This window comes from Bos mutus, chromosome 8 (assembly GCF_027580195.1).
Source record: "Bos mutus isolate GX-2022 chromosome 8, NWIPB_WYAK_1.1, whole genome shotgun sequence".
NCBI lineage: Eukaryota > Metazoa > Chordata > Mammalia > Artiodactyla > Bovidae > Bos > Bos mutus.
In genome coordinates, this window is record NC_091624.1 from 51,918,529 (window position 1) to 51,938,856 (window position 20,328).

A 20,328-nucleotide genomic window follows, 5' to 3' on the forward strand; every position below is an offset into this window, starting at 1 on the left:
CAAAAAACCCAGAAGCAATATTATAACAAACTTGATAAAAGATTTTAAAAATAGTTCATACCAAAGAAAACCTTAAGAATCAGGCATGAATCATATGGGAGTAAGATATTACACTAAAGATTTTATTGCTGTCCCTGGGTGAGATGAAGGGCACAGCAGAAGCCTGTGTTCACAACAGAGACCTTCAGGAAGCACGTCTCAAAGACTGGCCCGCACAGACTCCCAGCCCTGCTATCTCACTACCTGGAGATGTCATGATTTCAGGGACTCACAGCTTGGCCTTTCCCACCTGGACCACATGGAGTCCTGATTTTAGAGGACTTTGTATAGTTTGAGGCAAAATGCAGAGCTAAGTTAGCGCCTCTAAGCCCCCGCATGGGATATCTCTTTGGAACACTTGGGCCTGTGACACATTCCTGGAGGAGCAGCAGCGCAGCTGCAGTCACAGCTGCCAGGAAAGGCTGGGGCTCCCACCCTGTGTGGGGGGAGGGCACAGGCTGGAGGGCTTCCTCTGGGGACTCTGAGTGAGCTCACCCTCACCCCCGTGCTCACTGACTTCATCATCCAAGGCTGCTTGGCCAAGAGCCCAGGCAGAGTGAGGGGCTTTCTCTCAGAACAGGCCCCGGGCCACCAGGCAGAGTGGGGGATGGGTGAGTTGCAGGCCTAGCGCTGCTCCCCAGAAACCAAGGTGGTGGTGGAGGGGCGGCATAGAGAGCTCTGAAATGCCAGAGGATCTTTAGAAAAAGAGGGTGGGCCAAGGGTGGTGGAAGATAGAAAAATGCAAGGAAGTCAAGCTTTTTTCTCCATTTGTTCTTTGGCAATCCCACTAGAGAATTCCAGGAGGCGTGCAGATGACATCATGTCTTACAACTGAGAAATCTCAGTAATTCCGTGAAATGGAGTCCCTGCCTACCCTGTATTTCGGATGGAAACTGCTTTGTATTGACATGTTTAAAGCTGTATTTTTGTCACATTTAAATGAGGGTTTAATATTCTTAAATATCTACCAAAAGTAGATTACAATGCATGAAGGTCCCATAAGATGAACTTCACTTTCTCAGCATCACAAACAGTTGGAATACAGAAAGTCCAGGGATTAGGGATGGATATAAGTAAGGTACAAAAAAAGTTTGCTTTAAAAATTTTTTAAAAAGTTTAAAAATTGAATTTTTCCCCTCAAAGTCCAAATAATTGCAGCTTAGGGACTCATCGAGATAAAGGCTTTGTATGCTCATTTCTTTGATGAGAATGATTTCATGCACAAGTGTCTAACCAAGTGTGTGTGCAAGAGACTCAGCATCACACACACAAGCACACACACCCACAGGGACAGGCACACAGCTGAGTTTTGTTGTTCTAGGCACTTCATATCCAAGTTCTTGAGTCTGCCACCTTCCCATTCCACTGGACAAATTACTTCTTTGGAGGCAGGACATTTTCCTCAAAGAAGCCCTGGTTGACGACATTCCCTGCTGGGAAGTATCTGGCCACCACAAAAGAGGACCCGTCACTTGCAGATGCCTTCCCCACTCCCATCTTCTTTGTATTCTTCCATACCATGGCTGTGAAGTGTCCTGTAGGAACAGGCATGGGGAGAGGGAAACAGGCTAGTTAGCAAAGCCTGGAGAATGGTGTTCCAAGGGACTCTTAAACTCCTGCACCATTCTGCCATGCGGGGGGAAGCTTGATCTTCAACTGCCAATCAGAAGGAGACACAAGACACTGACTAATTTTCTAACACATTGGGTGCTCTCAATCAGCCAGATAGACCCTACTCATCTCACTATCCAATGCTCAAAAGTTTCATGGTCTCCTAGAGATTATGGCAAAGCCCAGTGACCCCAACAATTAGAAGGTCACCCTACCTGGCACCTACTTCTACCCCTCGCCCCAAACCACACTTTCAAGGTCACCAACGATCTCTGTGTTCCTTCCCAGTGGTCACTGGTTGTCCTCATCTTACTTGACATCTCAGGAACATTAATAGAATAGATTCCTGCCCCTTTCAAAGGACTCTCCTCTTTTGGTTTCCTCTCTTGGCATTCACCCCACATCACTCTCTTCCTCCTCCTCTTCCATCTCACTTGTGAATACTGGAGGACCTGCATTTCCCAAGGTTCAGTCCTGGGCTCTCTTTTCCTGTTGCCCTCTTCAGACAATTTCATCTTTCCTTGGCTCTCAAATATCTTTGTCCAGCCCAAATCTCTCCTCTGTGTTCCAAACACAACTACTTACTTGACATTTCCACTGGGATGACTCACAGGCATCTCAAATGTAACCTACCCAAACCTCACTCTTGATTTTGGTCTCTCCCGTTTCCATGACCAGTACCTCTGTGCACACAATCCTCAGGGTTGCTCTGCATTCCTCCTTCACCTTCATTTCCCCACAAACACTCATTCAATCCTGAAGAATCTAACTTCAAAATACATCTCTAGTCCTTTCATTCCCAAAACCATGGTCTCAAGCATGAACTTTTCTCACTTGCATCACTGTGATAGCCTTCGCCTGACTCTCCAGCATCCACCCTTGCTTCCTCAATTTACTTTCCATTGATGTAGCCAGAGTGATCATTTTGAGACATAGATCATATCTGTTTACTTCTCTACTTAAAAATCCTTCCATTGCTTCTAGTTGCACCTAAAATGAAACTGAATGCTTTGGTCCAGTGGCCTCCTTTCCATCCCTTGAACACATCCGGATATTTCTTACTATGGAGCCCTTGCACGCACTGGCCACTGTATGCAATGCTCGTCTGATGACCAGTGTTTTCTTATCCCTTAGGTCTTGGCCCAGATGCCACTTGTTCAGAGAGGTCTTTCTCAGTCACTCTTATTTCCTGAACACCTCCCTCTCAAGATGGCCTTACTGTACTGTTTCCCCTCTCACAGCATTCTTACCATTTGCAGTGATATATTTGTTTGATTACTTGCGAAGCACTTGGCCCCTTCACTAGGCTATGAGCCCCATATGGGCAGGAACCAAACTGATTTATTTATGAAAGTATGTGCAGTACTTGGCACAGCCTGACACATGGAATGTGAAATAAAACTTTGTGGAATGAATGAATGAATGAATCAATGAAAGCATATGGAAGAACCAACTTGGACTAAGTTCTGCCGTCACTGAAAGTGCAGGCCTTGTATGTTTTGAGCTCTTTGAGACCCAGACAAGTTAGAGCCTCCTTCAGTTTCCTCTGCTCTCAGCCACATAGCTAAGTTCCTTCTCAAGCTATTGCTGGCCCCTCCAGATACTTCTGTGGCTGCTGAAGCTTCCCAGCATCATTCTCTCACTGCCCAGGCTGCCTGCCCCGCACTCACTGGTCTTTTCCAGCTGCTAACATAGCTTAGCCTCTAACTCTGCTCTTGTTTTGGCGTCAAAGAACTGATGCTGTAATGTACTCTTTGCTCAATGACCATAAATTCTCATCTCCTGGGAGCAGAGATCAGGAGTTCATCCTTTCCACCTTTACTGCTGAAGATTTCAGAGAGATCCTTTGACAGGTCAGTGGGATATTTACTTCCATGTCACAGTATGGCATTCATTTTCTAAAAACAACCCTGAAGAGATTATGTTTCCTTTTTGAGAGCAGGCACCATATTTGTCTTCTTGACCAGTGGGCTTGGTACACAGTAGATGCTTAATTAATATCTGATGAAGAAAGGAAGAGACAGAGGGAAGGAAGAAGGAGAAAAATTGTGATCAGAGTAGCTAAGCTTCCCACTGGGTGGTTAAGAAAGAGGGTAACCACTTTATACTCATTAAGATGGATATTATTTTTTAAAAAAAATAACATGTTATTTGTTGATGGGGATGATGGGGAGAAGTTGGAACCCTTTTGCTTTGCTGATGAAAATGTAAAATGGTGCAGCCACTGTGGGAGACAGTATGGCAGTTCCTAAAATAATTAAATATAGAATTACCATACGATCCGATGATTCCACTTCTAGGCATACACCCAAAAGAACAAAAAGCAGGGATTCAATATTTGCACACCAATGTTCATATTATTCATAATAGCTAAAAGGGGGAAAGAAAACACTGCCCATGGATAAACAATGTTGTTATATAAGTAGAATAGTCAAATTCGTGGAGAAAAGTAGAATAGTCGTTACCAAGGCTTGGGCAGGGGGTGTTAGGAAGGGATAGGCGTTATTGTTTAATGGGTTCAGAGTTTCAATTTGGAATGATGACAATGTTCAGGAGATGGACGGTGGTGACAGCCGCACAACAATATGCCTGTACTTAATCCCAGTGAACCGTGTGCTCAAAAATGGTTAAAATGGGGCTTCCCTGGTGGCTCAGTGGTAAAGAATCCGCCTGCCAATGCAGGAGATGTGGGTTTGATCCCTGGTCAGGAAAGATCCCACATGCCTTGGAGCAATTAAGCCCGCGCACCACAACTGCTGAGCCTGTGCTTCACAACAAGAGAAGCCGCTGTGATGAGAAGCCTGTGTATCCAGCTGGAGAGCAGCCCCCGCGCTGCAACTAGAGAAAGGCCCGTGTGGCAAGGAAGACACACCACAGCCAAAAGCAAAGCAAACAAAATTTTAAAAAATTATACAAAATGGTTAAAATGGTAAATTTATGTTAAGTGTGTTTCACCACACAATGAAGTAAAGGAAGGAGGGAAGGAGACAGGGCTGGTGTCCACACTCTCCAGTCAGGGAAGAGATGAAGTTCCCCACTGTGTCTTGTATTTGATAAGGACTAAATCAACATTCATTGATTAAACTGGTTTTCTCCTGTAGATGAACTCTATTTTTATAATTTAAAAATTTTATTTATTATTTTTATTGGCTTCACTGGGTCTTAGTTGGAACATGTGGGATCCAGTTCCTTGAACAGGGAACCTGGGCCCTTTGCATTGGGAGCTCAGAATCTTAGCCACTGGACGAGCAGGGAAGTCCTCATTTTTATAATTTTAAAATTTAGGCATTATTTCTTTGTCTACATCTCTAAAAGATTTGTGATTACTAAATTCTTTGTGAAAACAACCAAACATAAACACTAACCTCCGGGGCTGCTGTGATCTAATCAAAACAAGAATTAAAAGGAAACATTAACTACAGTTATGCATCCTGACCATTTACCCTTAAGCTCATGTTAACTGTTGCTCAATACACCCTGAGTCTCATCTCAGAAAAGAGGAAGCACTATTTTCCAATTCATCCTTGGTCCTTAAACTTTTAATCACATTTCTTTCATCTCCAGCTCTTCAGCAGCTTTGCCAGGTGTCACTGCTTCTATAGACTGTTTTTTCATTAAGGCTCACACCCTTTTGCCCACAAGCCTTTTCTCCAAGAGACCACATGCTCTGGCCACTGACCTACCCACTGTCTCCATCACCCAGACAAGGAAGAGCTGCCATTTATCCACTGGTTGCCAAGAAAATGATTACAGACGCCCTAGCAGCAGGGTGTCTAGCACTACTGCACACGTGCACACTAGCAGTATGAATGTCCATGGAAGCCCTTTCCAAACAGATAAAACTAAGTCATCTTTCCTCTGACTTTGGAGGTTTCAGTCTGCACACAGATAATTAAGCCTGGGTATTTAGAGATGAATTAGAGAGGACACAACTTCCTTAGCAACCATCAGATACACACTGGTTTCTAACCCTAAATTACTAACAGCTTCCTTCTTTTTCTTTTTTTTCCCAAAAGGATCACATCCTCTTTCCTGCTATGGACCCAAACTTTCCAGAATATACGTCTGAAAAACACATTAAATAAGTTACAGTATATCCTTGCAAGAGAATAAAAGAGAAAGCTCTTTCCCAATTGATATGATACAATCTCTGTCAACCTGCTGTGTGAAGAAAGCAAGTGTGAAAGAGATCATCTACCTGACACCAGAGAATAACAAAAGGGAAAACCACAAATGTTGGTTCGAATGACTCTAAAGGATACACAGAAACTGGTATTACTGGTTGGGAGGCAGAGCGCTGGAAGTCAGGGATGGAAGGAAGACTTTCCACCTTATACAGCTTGCAAATCTCATGTCATATATCGTATTACTTATTCAGAATAAGTCAACAAGCCTATGCATTAAAAAAACAAACAAACAAAATAAAGGAACTGCAAGAAGCTATTTCTCTCTACTCAGCAGAAACCGAATTGTGTCCTTCATCACAAGACTTTGACCTGGGTAGGGGAAGGGTGGGGTCAGGGATATTTTGAAGGCTCTTTCACCTACAACCTGGGCCCAGGTCAAGGACTCCCTGAACCATGATGCAGTGAGAAGCAGCTCCAGGGGTGGCTGACGCAGGGGGGACAGGCCTGAGCATCTTTAAGAGTCTTGTAAAACCCCCGCTTCTATCACCACCCAAAGCTGTGCTTCTGTCCAAGGGTCAGGCTCTGTGTGACCCCATGCACTGCCCACTGGTGCCTGGGATGGAGTAGGGGCTGTTGGCTCTAGGCTTTTCCTCTTGAGGGATGGGAGATGTAGGATAACAGACAAGACAGAGGGTCAGTGATCATGGAAAGTTGAGACCAATCCCCAGCTCTGACACTTGAGAGATTCCTACCTTGCAGCAGGGACCATGGAAAAAGCATCAGATTGAAGATAGAAGGTAAAGAGAAGTCTTTTCCTCTTTCTGGGCCTCAGCTTCCTCCTCTGCAAAATGGGTGGAATAAAGTCCCACCTCCAAAAGGTATTGCAGGTCACGTGGCCGTGGAGGTGGAGACGCTTTTTACTATCAAGTGGCATGTACACACGAGCGACACCAATAACTTGCTCTGACACATGTGTGATTGCTCGTGAATCTTGCTCACAGGATGAAATAAAACATCTTCTGGACATTGATCTTTATGAAAAGAAGACCAAGTTCTGCCTACACATTGTTAATCACTGTTAGGAGGTTGTCATTGTTCCTGCTTCACCTCTCAAATCTAATTACCACAGAACCAGCAGTTCTCTCCCAGGGCCTGGCTGCAGCCTCCTGGTCCTGCCCCACAGGACTGAGAGGAAACGCCTCGGTTCAGATGCTGCTATCTCTACCCACACGATTGCAAGAACCCCTGCCCCAAAGGGTAAGCGCAAACCACAGGAAATGGTGACTGGCTCTGGGAACATGTCACTTCCTGCTTCTGAAGAGTCCTGCAGAGGGTGGGAGGCTGTAAGTGTCTCCACCCATGGGTGGGATGGGGTTGGGTAGAGGAATAGCAGGATGGACAGAGAATCCTCTGTTCAGTTCCTCTGGTGCCTTCTGGTCAGAGGAACTCCCAGCTCCTTTGAAACCATCCTGGGCCCTGGGTGGACGTGAGTCAGTTCTGAGGAAAGACGAGCCTGGTGAGGCCTGTGAGGAGCAGGGGGAACCCAGAGCGGCTGCCCAGGGCTTTGGTAGGCTAACCATTCGCTGCTCACATGGAGGTCCATGGGAAAGTCTGGATGGTCCCATGGCCGGCTCCCTGTGTCTAAATCCCAGCTCTCAGAACATCCCATAGAGGCCACCACCTTGGGCCTCTCCCTTGGGGTCAGGGAAGGACAGGGTGCTGACCCAAGGTCATGCAACTCATAGTGCCAGAGCTGAGACTAGATCCAAAAATCTCTGCATTCCAAGCTCACCTGAACCACAGACTAGTGTGTAAAGGAGAAGGGAGAATACTGGGACGTTGTGGGGAGGGGCTGGGGGGAGGATGTGAGGGCAGGAGGGAGGAGGGTGTTAAGACCAGGGCAAGAGTCAGTGGCTCAGCAGTTTTCCTGATGGCCCCAGGAAGCCACTGGCAGTTTAATCAGAAGAGCAGCATGAACAGAGAAGGTCTTAGAATACTCTGGCTCCTGGAGAGCAGGCCCAGAAGTAGGATGACAGATGACAAGTGCTGAGGTACCACTCCTGAAAAGACACACTCAGCAGCTTTTACAGTCCACAGCCTGTTCATGCCACACTCCAGTCATCTGAAGATGACTGGGGCAGGAACCGGCAGCTTGGGTGCTCTTGGATGGAGGAGTGTGTTACGTGTGTGTGTATGTGTGTGTATGTGTGTGTTTTCGAAGAGGTGGGGATGGTTTTGCCCTCTGGGCAAAGTCAAACCAGAGAAATATGGAAGTAAAACAGAAGGAAAGTGATTGATTTTTAGGGGGTTAGTTCCTCTGTAGTCAGACCCAGACTACAACCCCACCCCGGGCCAGGTCACTGCTGTGTCCACATCACTCACCTGTCCCAGAGGTGAAGCCAGGCTGCTGAAAGTTGTAGTTCTTGATCTCACTGTACCATCTATCAGCTACCTCCTTTCCTGTAAGGAGAAGACCCTGCTGACAACTCAGCAGCAAAATTAACCGACTCCCTATTCCTTCCATCTCCCATTAGCCCCGAAGCACCCATCCCTCAATCAGACATTTCATGAAGCACCAACGGGCTGACATGGGGACTCTTGCCCGTGAGCACATCCAGGCTGAAGGGAGGGCCTTCTTGGGGGTTGGGAAGAGCCCTGACCTGAGGTCAGGGGACCTGCATCGTGTCCCTGCCCTGCAACCAATTCGCTGTGCAATTCTGGGCAAAGCCTGCCCAGTTCTGGGCCTCTATACAACAGGCCTGAATGCAACATACTCCAAGGGCTTCTAACAATGCTGTGAGCTTTCCGGAGACTCTGCCCTCATCCCACCACAACTCTTGCTCCTGAAACATCCACAGGAGGACGTGTAATTGGGCTGGTGGGCCAGGGTCTCTGCTGCAGGCAGAAGGGCCCTCTCCTGGAGCATCCACTGGTCACAGGATTCCCCTGGGAGCAGCTGAACTCAGGGCCAGGGAGCTAGGAGCCTTGGGCCTCAGGGCAGTAAGTCTTGAACTTTAACAAGTGCACGAATCACCTGGAGCTTTTGTTAAAACGCAGCTTTGGACTCCGGCAGATCTAGGTAGAGCCTTGAGTCTGCACTGCTAACACATTTCCAGGTGATGTGGCTGATCCATGGACCACACCTGGAGTGGCAGGGCCTCTGAGAGCAGTGGGAAGTTTTTCAAAATTACTGATGCCTGATACTGATTGTATCAGTGTCTCTGGAGGAGAGATCAGGGTCCAGCCAAGATGGGAAACTGCTGCCCTAGAGACCACCCACCCAACCCCTCTCTGTAGGGATGGGGACACTAGAGCCAGGAAGGGTAGCAGACTTGCTCAAGGCTCCACGGGGAGCCATCGTGAGGCTGGGAGGGAGCCTCATCTCCTGCTGGCTCTTTCCCGCCCCCCTCCCTTCTCCCCATCCAGGCCCACAGCCTGAGCCTGGGGAGGGTCTGCGGGCCTTGGGCTCCACCCTCCTCAGGGGCAGGCCCATGCTTCTCGTGGAGAGCTCTGCCTGGAAACATAGAGGCTGTCCAGGGCCTCCCTGGGGAACCCCCAGGAATGTGAGGCCAGGGAGGGAACAGTCATTCTCCTGCAGGGGAGGGAGGCGGTCAGAGCGCGAGGTGGCTCTCTCCAGCATTTTTCCTAAAAAGCCACGCCAGCCCTGTCAGAGCCAGGAAGCTCCACAATGTTTGGTCAGTGTGGTGGGATCACCATCCAGGCTGTGACCTTGGGTGAGGAATTGCCTTTCCCGTTATTATTACTTTGTCCAACATGGAAAAAAGCTCTATTGCACTTTTCTCATGAAAACAGTTAATACACGAGCACTGAAAAGACTTTTAGCAGAACATGAGGAAAGTAAAATTCTTCTGTAACTGGGGATGCTGCAGTGCCCACAGGGTCAGGCTGAGACTCAGCACACAAACAGTCTTTCCCCCGCCCCCACTCTCAGCTGGGAGTTCTTTTCAAGGGAGTGCGGGGGCGGGCAGTCTGACTCATCTCTGTGTCCCTGGCACCCCGCACAGGCCTGGCCCTGAGCTGGCCCCTGGAGCCCTTGTGGTGAACTGCAGTCAGCCCCTGGGGGCAGATAGAGAGCTCTGGGGTTCTTTCCCCTTTCTGGGCAGGTAGCGGCATCATGGGGGCATTATGAGGGCACTGGGGCCAGGAGGAGCCTGAACACTGGATGTCCCAGGCCCGGCTCAGGCAGTGGGTGGGGGGCTGAGAAATGACCCACCTGTCTGATCGTAGGATGCCCATGCCAAGTTCTCTCCACACTGGCCACGACTGGACTCTGGGCTGTGCTTGAGGATCCTCGTGCTGGCCAGGGCCTCTGAATACCTGCAGGAGTCCACGGTGCTTCCTTAGAGTGCGTACAGCCTGGGGAAGCCTCAAAAGTAGGAGCCCTAACCTAGCGTGGCTGAGCTTCCGTCCCTGCCCTGAGGCTCGCGGAGGCAATCAGGAACATCACACCTGCATCGCTTCTAAGCCCCTGCTCCAGTTCCACTTTACAGAGGAGCAAACTAAGGCTCAGAGGAACAATGGGACCCACCTAGGTAAATGGCAGAGGGGCTATTCAAGTATGGCTGTGTTTGCCCCCCAAGCCCACATCTCTCCTGCATCCTAGCGCCCATCCATGACTGCGGCAGCAGCAGCACCATGAAGGGCCTTGGGCACTGGGGGGCACTCACTGCTGAGCCTCCCGGTTGAGCTTCTTGCAGAGCTTCAGTGGGGGGACACCATGCTGCTTCCGGTACTCATTGTGGGCCTTCAGGACCTCGTCGTTAAACTGCTTGGAGGCTGCAAGGAGTTCAAGATGGAGACCATCTCAGTGAGGAGAAAAGAGCCACAGGAAGTAGGAAAGTACCCTGCAGGCTTCAGAGCATGGCCCAGCTCAGACCTGAGGCCACAGGGCCAGGCTTGCTGCCCCAATCTCTGCACACCAACACCCCCAGGACTGTGTAGGGCCCCATGGGCCATGTAAGGTATCTGGGTCTTTATTCATGACAATGGGAAGTGACTGACTGAGGGAAGGGAGGTGAGCTAAGGAGACCTCTGTTTCTGGAAGACCTTGCTGGCTGCTGAGTGGAGGATGGGCTGGAGGCGCAGAGCAGATGGAGAGAGGGGTGCTGGACAGGGAAGAGCAGAACATCTGAAAGAAAATGTGTGAAGGAGACTGGATATCTCAGATGGGACCTATGGTGCATGCTAGGGGGAGGACTGGGAAGGGCTGGAGTAGGGAGCTCAGAGAGAACAGGCCTGGCTGGAGTGCAGGGGTACCTGCACTGCCCCAAGACAGAGGGACAGATGGAGAGAGGAGGACTGACCAGGGCAGGACAGCATCAGGAAGTGGAGAGAGGGGAGAGTGTGGGAAAGAATGCTGTGGGGGTGGGGGGGGGGCAGGGCGGGGTGTGTTCAGCTGGCTCAGCAGGTGAAGGAAGGTGTACCCAACTGGGTCACAACCTCAGAAGGGGCAAAACCAATGGGGCTGGAACTGGGAGGGGAGAAGTGGTGAAGTCAAAGGTAGGCCAGGTCAGTAGTGGACAGAGGTCATATCAATTCGAATCTGAAATGGAACTTCATCTATCCCACATTCTCCATCCATCTCTCATCCATCCACCTATTGATTCATGATGTAAGTAGCAGCATCCAATCACCCATCTATCATCCATCCAACCCCAACTCATCTATCTGTTCATCTGCTCTCCGAGTGTGTCCGCTGTGCCAAGTCCCATACCATACGCCAGAGGTTCGGACAAGTTAGCTATGTCCTTCCCTCAAAGAGCTCATACCCAGAAGGGACAGAGTCTTGAAAACAACAGCCAACAGTGTGGCAGGGTCAAGGTGCAAGTGAGCACAGTTCAAGAGGAACTTGGAGAAAAGCAGCCTAACATGGTTAGGCCTGATTTGAGGCCCCGCAGATGTCTGAACAGGAGCTGGTTAGGCTAAGACTCTGAATGTGCTGACCTCAGCCTTAGGAGTCTGGGAGGACCCCCTGCCATCACCATGGAAATGGTTGAGTTATGTGTGAGGGCCACAGGGGGGTCCATAGAACTGAGCTAGTCCCCTCTGGCAGGAGCCTGTCCCTGAAGCCTGCTGTGGGCAGAGGGTATAAACCAGAGGATGAGAGAAGCCTCCCTCCATCCACTGGCCCAAGTCACCATCACCAGCCACCTTTCTCCTCCTCTGCGGTCTTTTCCTCCAGAGGCCATGGAGATTAACCAGCAGGGGTCCTCTTCCCCTCCCTCAGCCAGATCCCTCAAGTCTCCCGGGCCTTCAGATTGAATCCCATTGGGTCGCTAGGGGACTTGAGGGAAGAAGACCCAGGGCTTGCCCTCCAGAGCTTTGGGCTAGACACTGACCAGGAGAGGGAAGGAAACTGCAGGCCATGCCAGTGGTGGGCAAGTGGTCACAACCTCCACACTCTGGGAACTGGTGGGGCAGTCTGGTGGGGTCTGGTCATAGTAATGGGGAGTGGGACAGGGTGGGAAAAGGGTGCCAAATGCCAGGATCTGGGAGGTCTGGATTGACAGGCAGAGATGGGGAGATGCTGTGACAAAGGCATGTAGGTGAAAACCATGGCCATGGTAACAAGTCATAAGGCAGAGGGTGGAGCTACCACCTAAAGTCCTCAGGCCTCTGTGGCCAGGAGGCCCACTGAGAGGGAAGGTGCTGTTGAATGAGTACAGAGTTTCAGATCTGCAAGATGAAAAAGTCCTAAAAAAGTGGTCAAGATGGTGAATTCTGTCATGTGATTTTTACCAGAATTAAAAAAAAGATTTTGGGGGACCTCCGTAGTGCTCCAGTGGCTAAGATTTGGCACTCCCAATGTGCAGTGGTCAGGGAACAGAACCCACATGCCACAACTAAAGATCTCATGTGTCACAACTAAGACTCAGCACAGACAAATAAATATTAGAGAAAAAATTGGGGTTTCACATGTTACTCTGGATAATGGAGTCACAGAGGCTTTTAAAGAATATCTCAGGTGGAAGTGGCAGGAATCACAGCAACTTATGGGAACCACACTGGAGCCTCACTAACAGGACGCTAAGGAGTCACCAGGGTGGCATGGTGGCCAGAAATCCATGGGCTCCTGGGCGATGTGCTGCTTGCCCTGCACAAGCCAGTGTCCAGCTGCAATTCTTCACCCAGCCCAGCCCCCACCTTGCATTAGAGTCAGTGACAGTCTGAAGTGTGTACAGAGGTGGTGATGAGGTGAAGAAGGGGCTGGATATGTGGTCTCATAAGGGATGGTAGCAAGAACTAGAGAAGATCAGACTTTGGAAGATGCAGGACAGGGCCCTGCTGAATTCTGGGGCCCCACCGGGCAAAGTTGGGAACAGTGGGTGGAAAGGCAGGATGACAGATTTCAGCTCAGCCTAAGAAAGATCTCTGTCTCCATCAAAGCTTTCTGAAGACTGAATGTGCTACCTCACATGGTAGTGAGCTCTCCAGCACGAGGGCATACAAGCAGGTGATGCCTCTCAGAGGAATTCAGGCAACAGAGGCCCAGTCAGATGACTTTTAAGTCACTTCCTATCCTGAGGGTGAGGGTGAGAGGAGGCAAGATGACCGACTGACCCCGGACTTCCAGGAGTTCAGTGTGTGTGTACACGCGAGGGCGAGTGTGGATGCACACAAAGTAGCAGAGGGGCTCTGAGTGGCAGGCCTGGCTAGGCCCGTCCTGCAGTCCCTTCCAGCTCTATGTACCAGGCAGGCCACGGTGGGACACCATGAGAGAAGCATGGGACTGAGTGGCACGGGCAGTGGTGACCACGGATGTATCAGGGAGGGCTCCCTGGAAGAGATGAGGAGGAGGCAAAGGTGCAGAAAGGGCCAGGATTGCAGGGGTCTGGTATAAATTGTGCTGTGAGAAAGAGGTGGAGTTAAGGGGAATGGGTGGGTCACTAAGGCAAAGCCAGTTTAAAGATAGCCCTGTGTGATACAATGGACCCTGGACTGCTCAGGCCCTGACGTCTCCTTGGCAGAGAGGGACATATAAGGCTGCTAAAAACTAGGTCACTGCATTCCCAGAACGCGGGAAGTACTGAAAGTAGTGAAAGTTCCAGCACCAGGGTTTCTAGGAAGGAGTCAGCAGGGTCGCCCTCTCTCCCTGCCACTGACTGGAAAGACTGGGGGCCCTATAACCACACCCCTGGCTGACGCAGGGGTTCCCTCCCACCACAGCAGCCAGTCCCAGCCCAGGTGGCCCCTCTGAGCAGAACCGAGCCCCACGGAGGCAAGATACCTCCCAGTGACCACACCCAGCAAGAGACACACCCACTTCTGTAAAAAGACCTGAGGACAGATAAACATCAGAAAAAGAGGCCTCAAAGAAAACCCACCCATCCCCACATCAGGCAGGGAGAGACCTCAGAGCCATCCCACGATGGGGGAGGGAGGGTTATGGCTTCATTTTGTAGGAGGGCAAAAGAGCATTCCCAGGTGGCTTAGCAATTAAAAAAAAAAAAAAGTCCATGTGCCAATGCAGGAACCACAGGAGACGTGGGTTAGATCCCTGGGTTGGAAAGATCCCTAGAGGAGGGCATGGCAACCTACTCCAGTATTCCTGCGTGGAGAATCCCATGGACCGAGGAGCCTGGTGGGCTACATACAGTCCAGGGGGGTCACAAAGAGTCAGATGCGACTGAGCACACACGCTCACAAACTGAGGCTCAGAGAGGTCATACAGCCCTAGGGTACCAGCCTGGAATGAGGGAGGGCCTTCCTTTTGCTTGTTGGCCAACCATTTCTGGGTGCCAGGCCTGTGCATCATCTGATTTACTTTTCACCACCTTTGCTGGAGCTTTCACCATTGTACCCATTTTTTGGATGAGGAAACAGGCTCAAGAACATACTCTGTCCACATTCCCACAGATGGTCTAGGGGTAGGCCCATGAGGAGGGGAACCCCGCCCTGAACCCCAGCCCACTCCAAGGGTCACCAGACAGAGGAAATCACTGAGAAAAGGGGGCCACCAGACCCAGGAGGAGCATCAGTCCCAGTGAGGTTGACAGCTGCCTTCAAATCTTTGAGGAGAAAGAGGAGGAAGAGGGAAGAGAAGAAAAGAACTAAGATTTCTCAAGAGCCTCCTCTGTGCTAAGCCCTTTGTAGACAGACCTGCCCAAGTCGTCCCAGAGGAAAGCCAGGGGCTCTGGAGTAGAAGCTCCAGGGGGCACAACTGGGGCTTAAGGTCAGAGCTGCTGGAAGGGTCTGCCTGGGCCTGGCTCCTGCGGCCAAGGGGTGGTGGCAGGCCAGGGCATCTCTGCTAGGTGGAAGACAAAGGCGTCTTGGGTAGGGGCTCTCAAAGGTCCTTAGGGCAGAGCTTCTAACTATGGAATAGACTCTGAGGAGGTCCGTGCCTCTCCTCCCTCACAACTGTTGGCTGAAACAGGCCCCTCCCTCAGCATTCGTCCTCTTCTGGCCTCCCAGAGCCCAGCTGACTCATTTCTCAGCCCTCTCCCAACTCCGCATCAAAGAGGCCCAGGACCGGCAGGGGCCAGAGCAGGAATTATGAACAGGCCCCTTCTGTCCCTTGGCAAGAGGCTAGAAAGCCTTTGGGGCAAAGCTGGTTTTGCTAGTTTATCAGGAAGGAAAGAATAAAAAGTTGATTTAAAAAAATAAAAAGAATGAGTTCCAGATGGGTAGCTTTTTCAGCCTGGGTTCCAGGAAATTCAAGAGGTAAATCCCAGCTCTGCCTTTTATTAGCTGTGTGATCTTGGTAAAGTTGCTAAATCACTCTGTGCCTCATTTCTTCCATACACAAAATGGGGATAACAGTATCTACCTCACAGGGTTGTTGTGAGAATTAAATAAATCAATCTTTGTAAATGCTTTAGATCAGATCTGGAACAGAGTGAACAAACTATAATTCAACTAAATGTCACCTATAAATCATTACTGTTGGGCAGAGACCCATTAGCCTCCTGGCTTTGTGGGGAACTCCCCTCCCTGATTTTAATGGGAGCAGGACTGCTGGTATTTAACCTGGTCTTTGATGACCTTTTTCAGTACCTCTGAGCTCAGGTACTTACTGAGTGAAAAAGTGAGCACAAGAGCAGATGAATGAGATTCTCATACCAGCACTGGGGAAGCCTGAGGACATGATTCTTCTTTATAGACAAGGAAATTTTGGTCTTTGGGAGGACATGTGACTTGCCTGAGGTCACACGATGAGTCCACACTGGACATTCAGATCCAAAAATGTCCCTCCCTTGCCCTGGATCTCACACTTTCCACCTTACATACTTCTTTCTGTCCCTAAGCGAGAATGACAAAGATGTCCCAGGGTATGCCTTAGGCTGCCCCTGTGTGAGCGGATGATGGTCACAGAACTGAGGGAGGCAGGGCAGGGAGAGCGCTTGTTCTGCCAGCAGAGAGGCGGTCTCTCTCCAGTCCTGCCCGCCGCCACCCAGGCCTGCTTGCCAGCACGCTGCCCTGTTTCCTCATCTGTGTTAGAAGGAAGGCTGACATCTGTGGTTTTCAAAATAGCTTCAAAGCAGGGAAACCCTTTTTTGAACCTTTCTTTAGAATCAACAGATGAAAACAAAACTGTGGGGACTAACCTGCCCACGTGGCCTTCCCCTGCAGAGGTGTGAAGGCCCTGCTCTGTAGAAAATTCCTGGATAATTTGGTCCCTGGAGGTCTTTCTGCTCTGATGACCTCGGGCTAGGAGATGTGGATTGAGGGACAGTAAGATTCTTAGCGATAGAGAGTGTGTGGTTGTCCTTCAGGGCTGGAGTCGAGGCTGAGAAGCAGGGTGACAAATGATCAGTGTGGCAGACAGGTCAGCACCCAGCTGGGAAGTCAGAGAACTGGGTGCAAATCTGTTTGTCCAGGGTGTGAGCTTGGGCAAAGTACTCAATCTCTGTAAATCCATTCAGCTGATAATAAGGGCCTCATAGGCTGTTATAAAAGTTGATAACACATATGAAACACCCAGCTTCAAGCCTGGCACACAGTAGAAGCTGAATAATTGGCAATTGCTATTATTAGGGACCATATTAGAGGCTTCCACTGAGCCCCAGGCTGTTTCTTTTCTCTGCTCAGCTACAAACTGAAGCCCAGCAGGAAGATGTGGGCCAGGGCTGGACCTAGGAGTCTCTGAACACTGGACTTCCAGAATTTAAGCTGTGTTGGTTATGAGACACTTTTCCAGCAATGCCCACTACCCCAGTAGCTCTGCTGTATATCTGAGGTTAAAGATTAAAAAGAGATGGGCTCCCATGCAGTGATGAGGAAACTGAGGCCCAGAAGAGGCAAGCTCCTTACGAAGGTCTTTATGGAACCACAAAGGGCCCCTCTGTGGATGCATGTCTGTGATGCTGCCTGTCCTTTGGGCACAGACAGTCTCAGGCTGGTAGCCTGGAATGACAAGTTTAGGCCTGTGTAACCCAGGAAAGTAATTTTCTCTTGCAGATCCTTAGGGGACCCGGATACTATCCAGGGGGCTCAGAGTCTTCGGAAGGAGATGAATAGAATGCATGTGGCTAAGGGCCAGTATTCTGGAAGGTCCCCAGGTCTGAGGAGGTTAACGATAGGAAGGGGGCGGACACTGCCTGAACCGGCTCTAACTTGCTTTCTGCCACCATCCTGGAGACTCTGCATCTCCAGTCCTAGAAGGTGTCATCACTTTCCTGCATCCAGACTCACACCGCTGACCTTTCCTTCTTATTCACAAGTTAGTCACCAAGTCTGCTTGAGGCTGCTGCTGCTGCTGCTAAGTCACTTCAGTCGTGTCCAACTCTGTGCGACCCCATAGACGGCAGCCCACCAGGCTCCCCTGTCCCTGGGATTCTCCAGGCAAGAACACTGGAGTGGGTTGCCATTTCCTTCTCCAATGCATGAAAGTGAAAAGTGAAAGTGAAGTCATGCAGTTGTGTCCAACTCTTTGCGACCCCGTGGACTGCAGCCCACCAGGCTCCTCCATTCATGGGATTTTCCAGGCAAGAGTACTGGAGTGGGGTGCTATTGAGGCTACCATCTTGAAAATCCATCCCCACTTCTTCTCCAGTCCCTTAGATGTTTCTGTTATCTCTTGCTTGAGTAACTGCAACAGTTTCTCCCTGATCTCTACCTCCACTCTCTCTCCATCTGATTCACCCTCCACCCTGGAACAATTCTGGTCCCGCAGCTTTTAGATCAACACCTTTCAGTGGCCCCCCAGGTCTCATGGAGAAAGTCCAAAGTTCCAAGACACTCGAGAGTCTGACCATCTCTTCCAAGAATCTTCACTGGATGCTTGGGAAAGAGATCCACCCCCCACCCCCAACACACCACAAGCTCCCACTGCTCTTCACCTGCACCTGTCTTGTGGCATGGATCACTTTCCACCTCTTGCTAGAGTGTAGTGCCTGTCTATCCCCCAACCAGCTTTCTGATGCATTTCATAATCCACACAAACACTCCTAAGGGCAGGGGCCATGCCCTCTGCAGCACTAGGTCTGCAGGTTGATACAGAGCTGACAGATGATGGAAGGGAAGAACAAGGGAGGGAAGGAAAGATGAAGGGGGGGAAGGAAAAATGGAGGGAGGGAGAGAGGGATGGATGAACAGAGAAAAATGGGCATTCAGCAGTTCTGGAAAACGGTTTCTTAGGAAAGAATCCAGAAACAACTGATTAGAATGTAGCTTTAGATAATTTGTGGACTTTCTCCTAATCTGTAGAGAATGGGACTTCCCCAGATAGGAATTTCAAAGGGTCCTCTCACATCTGCCATGCTCTCCCCTACCCCCCACTAGCCAACGGCATAATAACTATGCCACCTTTCCAGTCTGCAAAAGACCCTGGGGATGATACCGGCCATCTTCTTTGTATAAATGAGGAAACAGGCACAGAGAAGGAAAGGGCTTTGCTCAAGATCACACAGCAAGTGGTTAGCAGAGCCAGGGCTGAAAGCCAGAGCTGCCACTACAGATAAGGCAGGCTAGGCCCAATGCCAGAGAAAGTCACTTATTCCAACACCGGTACCTCAGAAGTAGAGGACAGATTCAGGAAGAGACCCAACCTTAAACCATCTGAGGCTGACAACCTCAACTTTCCATGAAGTGGGGCTTTTGAACTCTGTTCAAAATCTTTCATTCAAAAGCCTCCTGTGAGGCACGAACTATACTGAGATAGACAGGGCTCCTGGCTGTCAGAAGTGAGGAGTTGGTGGGGAGCAGGTTTTTGGTTGGGTAGAGTCCCAACCTGATAGCTGGGAGGGCTGCAAGGAAGAAGACACCAGGTCAGGAATCGGGGTGCGGTACTAGTATAGGTGTTGAGCCTAGAAGGATGGGGAGGATTTTCAATTTCACCGAAGTGGGAGAGGCAAAGTGGTGGTGGTGGTGAACGCTGGGAAGGGGAACCCAGGGGAAGGATCCAGTGCCATAGCTGAGTGCAGAGGCAAGAAAGGGGTGATGGCCAGCCCCTGAGAGCCCCACGGTAGAGCTGAAGAGTGTGTACTCTTTCAGACTATGGGATGGAAGTTGTTCGGGAATAACAAGAGGAGATCTGGGTTTTAGAAAGTTCACCGTGGCAGCCACGGTGGTGAGGCTGGGCAGCGGACAGGTCAGAGAAGAGGGAAGCCGTTGTGTGTACTCCTGTGTAGCCTGAGTCTGGCACGGGGTGGGAGGGGGGTGCTTAGAGGAGAAGGCACAAAGACAGAAGAAAAGGATGCTCAGAGCTGTCTTTCGCAGGGTTGGTCCGGGCAAGCTGCTTTGCATCAAGAGATGTTGTCACAGTTCTGTGGCTTTTTCCAACTCTAACCCTGTCCTGAAACAAAGCAAAAGCCACGCCTTGGCCGGACTCAGCGCTAATCCCATCAGCGCCTGGAAGCCCTCCCTGACGCAATCTCTGGCTCGCAGACAGGAGGACCCTCCCTCTGTCTCGCTTTCGCTCCCTCTCTCCCGGTGGCCCGACGGCCACCTCGGCTTCCTGGCTGCCCCGGAAACTGCCAGCTCTGTGAGCCCCTCCATCCCGCACCCTGTGGTCCCATAGCGCGGCCAGAGCCGCGTCGCCCCGGCGGAGGTGGTCGACCCACTGCCCCTGGGGATCCAGCCAGCTTCGGAAAGAGTGACAGAGAGGACCTCGGAGCCCCGAGCCATCACCGCACCCCGGTCCTGCTGGCCCGGCGGGCTCACCTGATTTGCCCATGGCAGGCTCGGCACGCTGCTCCGCTCCCGCTGCGCTGCGCTGCGCTCCCTCCCGGCCCAGCGCCGTTCAGAGCTGAGGAGGAGGCCTGGCGGCTGCAGCCCCTCCCCCGGCGCCGCCCGGCCCCCGCCTTATATGGCAGTGGCAGCTGCAGGAGGAGTTGCCTGGGGTCATCCCGCCGGCTGCCTGGAGGAGGCACCGCACCCCGGCGCCGCGCGGGCCTCTCACCGACTCCGGAGAAATTTGCCAGCATAGGGCCGCTCAGAGCTCTCCAAGTGCGGACGGGAGCCCAGGCTACTGGCCCCGAGCTGCCCCTCTCCGGAAACCGAATGGGGGTGAGGAGGGAAGCCCGCGCTTCCTACACAGTTGGTAGATGCTCAGAGACTGATACGCTAAGGGTTCCGCAGGGCTTATTGTCGG

At 50.8% G+C, this 20,328-nt stretch overlaps 1 protein-coding gene and 1 long non-coding RNA gene across 3 annotated transcripts; one reads left to right on the top strand and one right to left on the bottom strand.

Moving 5' to 3' along the window:
- Nucleotides 1–101: 101 nt before the first annotated feature.
- GLIPR2 (GLI pathogenesis related 2) lies at nucleotides 102–20,050 on the bottom strand. Of its 2 annotated transcripts, XM_005908587.3 has the most exons (5): nucleotides 19,899–20,048; nucleotides 10,466–10,574; nucleotides 10,012–10,115; nucleotides 8,160–8,237; nucleotides 102–1,574 (listed from the first exon to the last, which is right to left on the bottom strand). In XM_005908587.3, the coding sequence occupies exons 1-5, from the start codon at nucleotides 19,909–19,911 to the stop codon at nucleotides 1,414–1,416; spliced, it is 465 nt and encodes a 154-aa protein (XP_005908649.1). In that variant the 5' UTR covers nucleotides 19,912–20,048; the 3' UTR covers nucleotides 102–1,413. The 2 variants fall into 2 exon arrangements, with proteins under 2 accessions (XP_005908649.1, XP_014337992.1); XM_014482506.2 differs by lacking the exons at nucleotides 8,160–8,237; nucleotides 10,012–10,115 and having other exon boundaries at nucleotides 19,899–20,050.
- Nucleotides 3,099–6,828, top strand: LOC138988890 (uncharacterized). The gene is made up of 2 exons (XR_011465123.1): nucleotides 3,099–3,503; nucleotides 5,667–6,828. It is a non-coding gene; the product is annotated as an uncharacterized lncRNA (long non-coding RNA).
- Nucleotides 20,051–20,328: the final 278 nt, after the last annotated feature.

What these genes read in the sequence shown, in the direction of transcription:
- GLIPR2 (XM_005908587.3), bottom strand. An exon ending in GGCATCCTACGATCAGACAG is followed by an intron (nt 8,238 to 10,011) that starts GTGGGTCATTTC and finishes TTCTCCTTACAG; the next exon opens with GAAAGGAGGTAGCTGATAGA. An exon ending in TGGCTTCACCTCTGGGACAG is followed by an intron (nt 1,575 to 8,159) that starts GTGAGTGATGTG and finishes CTGTTCCTACAG; the next exon opens with GACACTTCACAGCCATGGTA.